General features: G+C 40.2%; 1 protein-coding gene across 1 annotated transcript in view; it reads right to left on the bottom strand.

Moving 5' to 3' along the window:
- The window catches only part of LOC108672429 (dnaJ homolog subfamily C member 7), a 68,925-nt gene that overhangs the window by 39,560 nt on the left and 18,790 nt on the right, over positions 1-10,575 (bottom strand). The window contains exon 2 of the mRNA XM_018160103.2: positions 9,658-9,789. Within this exon, the coding sequence (XP_018015592.1) occupies positions 9,658-9,789 (132 nt within the window). The remainder of the gene's footprint in view (positions 1-9,657; positions 9,790-10,575) is intronic.

The following is a 10,575-nucleotide window of genomic DNA, read 5'->3' as shown; positions in this document are numbered from 1 at the left end:
GGAGTAAAGACATGAAGCTATACCATACATTTGAATGAATAATTGTGGACCTCAACAATAAAAATATGAGACTCAATAGTGAGAGATAAGTAATTTTTCATTCATGCATGACATCTCAAGAAACAGGAAAAATGGCGTAGAGCGCCAATTCACTGGCGCCACATAAAATAAGTTCTGTCGCAGCTACCCTATGTAGGCTACGACATTTAAAATAAAACGCGGGCCTATGACATTGAACAATACACCAGATCACAAACTCCGTACATGGTCATTCCAACTAATATTATTGCGTGCAAACAGAAAACTTATTTCAGTCGACTAAAAATCACAGCACAATTGAGTTGACAACTGACAATCACCACAGATACGAAATGAAGTCTATGGAAGATCGGTATCATCTACGAACACACGAGCTTTCAGGAGCACGACGCGCACACTGCTACCGGTACGAGCGGCACATGGCGACTGAGATGAGGCGATCGAGTTCAGCTAGGCAAGGGAGCAACCGCGCGGGCTGGTATCGCCAGGCAACGAAGCCTCACCCGGCACGCCATAAAAATCCCCGCTGACTTTGATCCCATCGAAAAATGTAAAGGTTATTGGTCACTGCTTGAGCTTTGATCCCACTTCATGGGGGGAGATCAAAGCGCGCTTATAAACAACCCAGAGGCCTCTCATCTTCAAAGGCGAATATACGACTAAAAATATCTGCGAATTTCTAGCTAAGGCTTGAAGTAAAACTGAAACAGGCAACACATTGCTTCAAGGAAAAATTTGGCACTTTTGGTTAATTAATGCGGAATTTCGGTAAATCGCATCAAACTTCAGTTAAAAAACGTTCGAGCAACACAAGATATATTTTCGTATCTCTTAGTCATTCAAAAAATTAGAATCTCCGTGCTTCCTTCTCGTCGCAATGAACATCTTCTGAACCATGAACAACCCGGATGTCCGAGGAGCAAGCAACTCTAAGAACCCGTCGGTTATGGGGAAACTTACCGAGACTCTTATCACCTCAAACACGGCAAAAAAAAAAACACGGTAAACTTGCAATCAAGCTGTTAGTTCACAAGGGACATTAAAAACCAGAGCTAACTGGTGCGCGTCGAGCCTCTGCCTTCTTCGAATGCCGAAAACCTTTAAAATAATTATATAAAAGTAACGTGAAAGCTCACTTTCGTTGGGGTCCTATAGCGGCAGGACAGCCTCAGCAGACATTGACTACGCATATATTGACGTGCACGATTAACTCGGCAATAACTCATACGATGAGGTCTATCATACGATCTTTATTCGTACATTGACTAGTACACTGGTGAATGGAAATAATTTAACGTTAAAAACACGTGAACGTCGAGCCAATCTCATGGAGACCTTGAATGAGATTGAAGCTTGCAGAAAAAACACATATTGATTTTTATTTATAATGTTGATTTATAGGGCAAGCATTCAGCTACGATGCCCAATAAAGGGTAAAACTAAGGGACTAAAGAGGAGCCTTGGCAAATGAACAGGAAGCTAGCAAGCAAATCATTAGCCGGACTTGCAAATAAGACTGAACTACATAATTTGATGCGTGTCAAGATTTTACTGCATACCTCGAGAGATCGCTAATTGAGAACATTCAAAGAAGCTCAAATTCAAGGACTAACTCTTTGTGTGACGGCATATAAATGTGTGGAGCTGCGTGGACAGATTACGCTTCACTTCAACAAATTAAATACAGATTATACGCTTCACTTTAATAAATTAAATTCCCACACCGAAAGATAGAAATCCATTCTTGGTGAATCCATCAGCCTTTACTTGTTGGTAAGAACATAAGCACGTTTCATTTCAGCCAACAAATCAGCACGCTATTTCATTGCAAACAAAGCAGAACTTTATTTTTTGACAAACAAAACTGCGTTTTATTTTAATGTTTATAAAACAACAGGTTTTCTCTGTCGAACACATCAACAAGTTAATTCGTAAATAAGCGAAGTCTTACAGTCAAACACTATTAACGATTTCAGTTTCCTTCCAACAATGTTTCCTAGCAGTTACCCCTGATAATAACTTAATAACTACTTTGGTATAGGGATAAAAAACTGATTTCATGCTTCAATTTGGAGTACGATACAAGTGTGTTATACTAATCATTTCTCATAGTTTAAAATTTTCTATCAATATTCGCAACCTCTGTACCTAATACACCTAGACACCAGATGACGAACATGAGCAAAAATTACCAAACAGGGGAAACAGAGGTCAGCAGCGACGACTCAATTGTACTTGTAGCGTCGAGAAGTTAGTTATTGCTCAAGAAACGCAGCCGTGAAGCAGGCTCAAGATTCACTGATGCGCAGCAGAGTGAGCAAGGTTAGGTTTATACGCAGACTCAACGCAGCACACATACGTGCCACGTAACGGCCTATTGTTCGACATGACAGCTCATAACTTGTTTGCCTGGTAGCTAAAAGTGCGTCAGGGTGTCAAGGTATAGAAAATAAAGTTCTTGCATCACTTCTGAACAAAGTTAAACTAATTGAGTAGGTAAATGTGACGCAGGCAATAAGTGAACGTCCATGTTAAATTGTACTAGTCAACCTAATGACAAACGTGACGGTTGGAAAAAAACATACCCTAGTAAAATCACTTTTGATCGATTGTTCGATCCTATTTTGATCGGATGTTTCACCGTCTTTTGATCACATTTTCGACCATTTGTTGTTGCATGCAGCTGCATTCATTCATCATGAATAACATAAAACATTACTTAGTAAATAGCAAATTTCAGTGGACAATTCTGTTCATGATCACTCTTAGATGACGGTAGTATTTTCCTTGCATAAGAATTGATGAAGTTGAAATCAGCGTATGAGAAATATTGTTTGCATGTCAAATTAAATAATGCACAGGATCGAGGTAATTCTGTTAGGTTAGCTTAGTATGTGTTAGTATCTCATAAATAATGATTTATTATGGACAATTTTGACTAACTCTAGAATTAAAACCACATCACCGACGAAGTTCGGTTAAGTTAGAACATTCGTTAGTAATTTTTTCCATTCACTCTACACATGTTAACCAGATGAATCTAAACTAATTATCATTCCAATAATTTTTTTGTTGTTACCGTTTTCTACATATATCAAGTAAAACTAATGAATTCGCTCAAGTGTTAGCAATACTCGTACAATTGGCTAAGCTAGGGAGACGACTTAGATATACAAGTTAACACCTTCCCATAATCCCAGGTCATATATGCATCGCATTGGACACTGCGCAAATAATGTTCCATTTCGTAATTGGCCAGCGCCAATCCGAAAAACGCAAGCAAAAGTTATATATATAAATTTACCAAATATTCAAATGTGCTTTCGGTGAAGAACCTATCGTATCAACGTGGCATCGTCTGTCCCCATATGCTAACACAAAAAGGGTTTCGTTCAGCACGTGGCAGCCTGCCAACCCTAGGGGAATCTCGTGCCTTGGCCACCCACTACGGCTTCTCTAGCTCTACACCTGCAGCAACCAACCTCACTTACGACCTAAAAACTTTACGACAGAGATCGCCTTTACGATGGAGACCGCCGTTACGACGGAGTCCGCCTTTACGACGGAGGCCGCCTTTACGATGGAGTCCGCCTTTACGACGGAGACCGCCTTTACAACGGAGTCCGCCTTTACGATGGAGACCGCCTTTACGACGAAGACCGCCTTTACGACGGAGACCGCCTTTACGACGGAGACCGCCTTTACGACGGAGACCGCCTTTACGACGGAGACCGCCTTTACGACCGAGACCGCACGATCGTGTTTGTTACGTTGTATGGTGGGCACATCAAGACAACACATTCACACACAGCAGAAACGACGCTAGTTTAATCCTATTTCTGAAGGCGTTAACTATATTTGCAAGGGCTTTGGGTACAAATAACATCGGAAACGATTAGTGTATCCGGATCGCAGAGGTTCAACGTAGCTTAGACCAATGAAGTCAGTCACGTCACCCCATTGAGTGGTTCAAGTAAAGCAGTGTGTGAGAAAAACTGTGGCGAAAGCAAACCAAGTAGATTAGAACTAAAAAGCGAGTATTGATATGATAATTAGAAACATATTTTTCGCATTACTCAATGTCCCAAATATTACATAATCTAAACGTATACTCTTCATGACTAAAAATTTACTGAAAAATTATTATTGTGGAAACAAATGTGCGAGTGAGCGTACTGCTGTGCACGTCAGCGGAAAGATTTAGCCGACAATGGAGCACGCGTCCCGGTAGTGATCGTACACTCACAGGAATAAGTCAAACTTTGTACAAAAAGAGACGCAGCTTGTGTCTAGTGTGGAGGATTCATACCCAATTTCGCCCAGCAAAACTTTGTATCAGTGCTACGAGAAGAAAGTATGCCATTATTTGGACGAAATGACCCATTCATTCTTCTGAGTAGACGGACACTTTCATCACCGTGTCTTTGTTTCGGAGGGAATTCCCCCACGCACAGTCTTGGCACGTCTCACTTCAAGCGTTACGGTCACGGGAAGCTCAGCCTCGGCAAGTTGTGCTCCTTAAATTAATGCCACTTATGTGAGATACAGCTAGTAAATGAGCGGAGTTAAGATGAGCGACACTCACAGTAATAGACACTCGAACAAGCTCAAAGGGGTTCATTAAGAATGCGTCTGAATAAAAATCGTAGTCGAGTAACGAATCTTTAAAAATAGTTCATTTTCAATCCCACCTGGGGCTCAAACAAAGAATTTCACAGACAGTAAATGTACAAACATCAAACGCATCACAGGAAATAAAATAAGTTCAACCAAAGTACCAAACATACAAAATAAGAGAAAGTCTGCACATGATTTTGTCATTTCTCAACCTACATCATTGACAGAAATATCAACCAGTGTTATATTTGATTGAAAAAATCAAACGAAGTAAATAAGTCCAAACAAGGCTCGAAAGTATGCATGAAAATCGAAGCACTTTACACAGATACAAACTAGAAAGCATGAATGAATCACGCACCGACTTTGCCCTAGCACGCACTCAAGCAACTCAAGTTCTGGCAACGAAGAAGCGCCTGACTACATTTACCCGATGGTTTTGCAGGTGTTAACGAGCGCGCTAACAGAGCTTTAAAGAATTCCGACCATTAATGAAGAGTCTAACTGCACCACCAAGTGGTGGTCCGGTCGCCCTGTGCGTCACGTTGCAGGAATTATTCACGTTAGGTTAGTGAACGCAGAAACTGCCGCGTCAAAATACTCGGTCGCCACTGAACGACTGACTCTCAGCGCAAGACCTCGAGGTGGCGAACATGGGAGTTAGATTGAGGAGTAAAAGAGCAAATATTCTACAGGGTACACACCATTAACAGAGTTCGGAGTGGTTTATGCGGCTCTGTGAAGCGGCAAAAAACTTGCCTATGCGGAGAAAAATTTCGCAGATCTGAGCTTTGGATGTTCGCATTGTAGTACATCGGCAATACCAAGAATGACCATAGCATCAGAGCAAACCACACACCGGCACCAACGTCATTTTCCTCAAGTGCATCAAAACTGATTGATTAGGTGAAATTCACGATGGGAATTTTTCGACTGATTTTAACTTATTTTTGTTTTTTGGAGTGTTAATGAACTAATTTATAAGTGTTTAAATATTCCATAAAATTTCAGACATATTTTTTGGGAAACCTGCCAAACGACTCCCTTAAAAAACCAGAGGAGATCCGCGAATGATTTTTCTCATCAATATTTCTTGAAAACTCGCGATAAAGTGGAGCCGCAGTGAATGAAGCACGATATAGGGAGGGCTCTTTAAAACACCAACAAAAAAACCCTCAAAGCATTGAACCAATCCTACTTGGAATAAACAGAACACGCTAAAAACACTAGTAAAGATATCTGAATAACATTTTACTCTGGCAGCATTGACAGCTGAAGCTTGACTCGTTTCGAACTGAATAAGTAAATTTATACCTACACTAGATACGATTGCGACGTTGTAAAATACGACAGCCTAAAAAGAGATTGAAGATGAGCATTTCGTATAGATTGTTCTATCAGCTACACGCTAGCGTGAAATAAAGGACCGCTTTCGAAGTGATGAATAATTCAAAACAGAAGACATGTGCGCACCAGAAAGGCTGCTTTGCTCGCCTATGAATGTCCTCACTCCACAACCGGTTCCTGTAAACTGGACGCAGTAGTTCATACTTTGACCTTCTCAGGTGCCATCCAATGGACTATGGTGATAATCCTTTGCTCTTTATAGGCTCCTTTGTATCGAGCCCAAAGATTTTAATGTGCATGTGCGCATCTTCTGTCTCGCTCACAACGATGCTGTAGGGGTAACATGCATTTGTACTGGCATTTAAATAATCCGTACTGAAATCTCCAATTTCGAGGCAATGCACACTACCGAAAACTGAAAAAACTAAGCTAAACCTCAATAAAATAAAAATCATGACAACGAGGTTGAATTAGTTTACACGGCCATCCAAACACTCGCATACATCGAAGTCAACCATCCAACCACACGCATACATCGAATATCAAATATCACCATGGTAATCGGTAATTAATTCTGCTCCATTATAAAAAAAAAAACATTGTGAGAAATGCGTTTTCTTAAATTGAGAATGAGTTTGATTTTCTTGTAACAAGTTCTTGCGCTTCCAGTTAATGACTGCACGCTAACCAACTCCTGCAGCTCCTATAGGCTGGGAGGAAATAAAGGCATGTCATATTCGAGGCACGAACTCTCGTCACACATTGGGGCCGTATACTAGCAAAGAAATTGAAATATTAAGTAAATAAATACGAGTTTTGTATTCCGTCAGCCTATCACTGACGGCTTTATAATCTAAACTTACCAATATTGCGAGTATTTGATAGTACGACCTTTACATATACTAAATACATCAATTAGATTTAAAACTCGACTATGCCTGCGCATCAATATGTTCACTACGCTGGTTAATGTTTGTTTCTCCCAAGATTAGAAACAGTTTACAGACTATTTTAAATCTTTTTGATCAAGCATAGTATCAAGAAAACTAATTATATGAGCCAGAATTATTTAAAAAGAATAATGTTTTGCCTTTTTGATAATTGTTCAGTAAACATGAATCAGATTCTTCGTTGCTCCGTCCTATAAGATGACAAATTTAGAGTAGTTTGAGTGCAAATATCTGCAAAAGTGCAGGTAAGCAGTACGAACAACATTCAAGCATTTAGTCGGTATTCTCATTTACGAGTGGTGTAAACTTAAACTTAACTTAGTGGATGAAAGCCACAAAAGCGCATTTAGCCAATCACTGCGGATCATCCTCAGGCTTACGGCGCTGAGTCAGCGGATCTTCCCGCACTGACGCATCCCAGCAGGCATTCAACGCCGAAATAACGTTTGAGTTTTATTCGTTATTTCCAAAACTCACCTATTAATTAGCGTTGTTTCAAATGTTTTCAATAATTGAAATGGGGATTAAAACCAATTGAACGTTCGGATGTCAGTATTTTATCGAAAAAATATGATCTATTAAGAAAGGAACTTTTATTTTCATGCACTTTTCATCACGTTTGAATATTCCTACAGAAATTAAGCGACTGTGTTCTACAGTCCCAAGAAAAAATGTTCGAAGGCAAGACAAGCTCGGCATTATTCCCAAGACAAAACAATACGAGGGGAAGTGGCCAGAATTACAACAGAAAGACATATCTTAGAACAGTGAAATGTTCTTGGCGAGAGGACCTTCACTCACAGATAAATTAAATGGAATATAACTTCAGACGCGAATTTAACAGCAAATGCCAAAGTTAACAATGAACAATGGAGAGAAATCAGTGATGCAGACGCAGCTCATGAATTCTCGGAGGCAGGAAACCCGGAATGTTTCTTGAGGAGCGGACAGCGCGCGTGGCCTCGAGGATGGCGGGTAATTAAAGCAAAGAGAAGGATTCCAAATTAACAATATTTCCATGGGCGAGTTTCTGGACAAGAGACAAAGACCTAATATTTACACAGGCGGGTTTTTGTACAAGAGACAAGATTCAATATTTACACGAATGAGTTGCTCAACACGGAACGAAAATATTACTAAAAACGCTTTCATAGCCCACTTGATATTCAACTTTACAACTTCAACAGTTTGGGAGTGATCCGTCGTACGAAACACGAGTAATAAGTTAGAACGGTACCGTTTTTATATATCTTCATTCTATTAGCGATATTAGGTTAAATTTAAGAGCCTTCAGATCGGTATGAATTTTCCACAGGAATTTTCGAGATTACATTACCAAAGTATAACAGTTCTTTAACACTAATCATGATGCCGATGCTTCCGAATGCTTTGGCTAAATCGAAAAATAAATTTATAAAATCGCAGTAAATTAATTTGTTGGAAAGCACGACAATATTGCTCATGCATGACAATGAACGATATAACCGACATTGCAGAACACAAAAAAGTTGATTCAATACAAACTAGAAAACGTGCAAAGGACATATTTTTACATACACTACGATAAAGATTCGTTCAATTTAACAAAGGTGACGCAGTGAATAAAGATTTCGCATCCCAGTGTGCCGACTCGGGGCTTTTTTTCAAAACCTTCATGTAATTACAATGAAATTCTAGAACCCACTCCATGGTCACAATTTTTGCATTAGAATTCAATGCAAAATTTCAGTTATTTTAGGTAAAATATTGAAGGCGTACAGAGGAATTATAACAACAAACTCTGACAAGGTGCTTCCATTAACTGAAATTCTGTAGGAAGTTTTGCAGTCATGCAAAGCACTAATTAATTTTATGTGTCACCAACGCCATACACTCAAAGAAATGAATGAGACTTTGTCCAAATAACGATGCATCTTTTGCCATTAACTGGGTCATCCTGACCTATGTATTTTAACCCTATAAAAAGCCATTCAGTGCTCCGTTGGCTCTGTGCTCGAGTTGTGGGTAAGAAAGTGTCACTAGTTGAACAATGTCACCCATTCATTTCACCGGGTGCAGACAGACATTCAAAGGAAGGATCCGGTCACAGCCCAGGCATGAGGCAGGCAGCTCGTGCAAAACAGAGAGTTCTTTAATCCTCAATCAAATCCTTATCTATAGATAAGAGATTAATCCTCAATAAAATCCTTATCCGTAAATAAGATGAGAGAGATTTCACGACACGTGTACTCACGAAAACCACGTGGGAAGCGACAGTCTTTCTACTCTGCTTGGAGCACACTCACCTGCAAGTCATGTAAAAAATTGACTAATTAATTCAATTGTCATAAACACGAGAAATGAAATCGAAATTCACGCCTGAAATTACGCTACAAAACGTAGAACTGATAAGGGCAATATTGTCAAACTATAAAAAAATTCATATAATTCACTCAAAGGTAGTAATATCGGAAACGAAGACGGTTTGAATTATATCAAGTCAAAACTAATTTTGCTAAGAAGAATGATAAAGAAGTTCGGGCTCCGTATACCTGAGTGAACTTCAAAATCGAGTGCAATCAAGCCATGACGTTAGACATTAAGCGTGACCCAACATACCGGGGATGTAATGATCGAGCCATTATACTGGTAATGCCATGTTAGTCTACATAATAACAATAAAGCAGCTTTAATATCAGAACTGTAACGCTAAAGAAGAACTCGCCTGCTGTTCTTGTTGGGTTCTTCATCGTCGCAGGAGCGGCGTTTTTTGGCCGTCTCGCCAGCCACCTCCGGAGCCACGGCCGAGACAGGGGCGGCCACCGATGGGCTCACACACGCGGCACTTGGGCGACGTCTGTAACGGGGCAAAAATTTTATTAGCAATATTAATTAACATTATTTACAGATAGGAAAGCAATGACATCAAAACTGAGACTAAGTCATTCATGTAGACGTAAATTGAATAGACAGCGTATTTAATGACTTACAACTATTTGTGTTGGTTTTAACACACAGGCAGAGTTTGCAAGTCTGAAACACGAGCAAAAATTGGTTATAGACAACGATGCAAAGAAACGAAACAGGAACGAAGTCATTCATCTAGGCGTATATTGAGTAAACGAAGAGTACAATTAAAGTACTTGTATTGATGCATGATACTCGTGTGGGAAAGATAAGCAGGAATACAACGGACGGTTTGAAAGACCTTCAATCGTCTGCAGAATTAAACTGGACGTTTGGGCATTTGATTTATGTTGTGCGAGTAAAGGCGATGCAGGCAATGCAGGCAGTGGTGCAGGCGATGCAGGCAATGCAGGCAGTGGTGCAGGCGATGCAGGCAGTGGTGCAGGCGATGCAGGCAGTGCAGGCAGTGGTGCAGGCCTGTCTCTTATACACATCTAGATGTGTATAAGAGACAGCGATTGCGACGTTGTAAAATACGACAGCCTAAAAAGAGATTGAAGATGAGCATTTCGTATAGATTGTTCTATCAGCTACACGCTAGCGTGAAATAAAGGACCGCTTTCGAAGTGATGAATAATTCAAAACAGAAGACATGTGCGCACCAGAAAGGCTGCTTTGCTCGCCTATGAATGTCCTCACTCCACAACCGGTTCCTGTAAACTGGACGCAGTAGTTC

The sequence above is a fragment of the Hyalella azteca genome, unplaced genomic scaffold (genome assembly GCF_000764305.2).
Source record: "Hyalella azteca isolate HAZT.00-mixed unplaced genomic scaffold, Hazt_2.0.2 contig14775, whole genome shotgun sequence".
Classification (NCBI taxonomy): Eukaryota; Metazoa; Arthropoda; class Malacostraca; order Amphipoda; family Hyalellidae; genus Hyalella; species Hyalella azteca.
The sequence above is the reverse complement of the archived record's forward strand: the minus strand, read 5'-3'. Positions and strand labels throughout refer to the sequence as shown.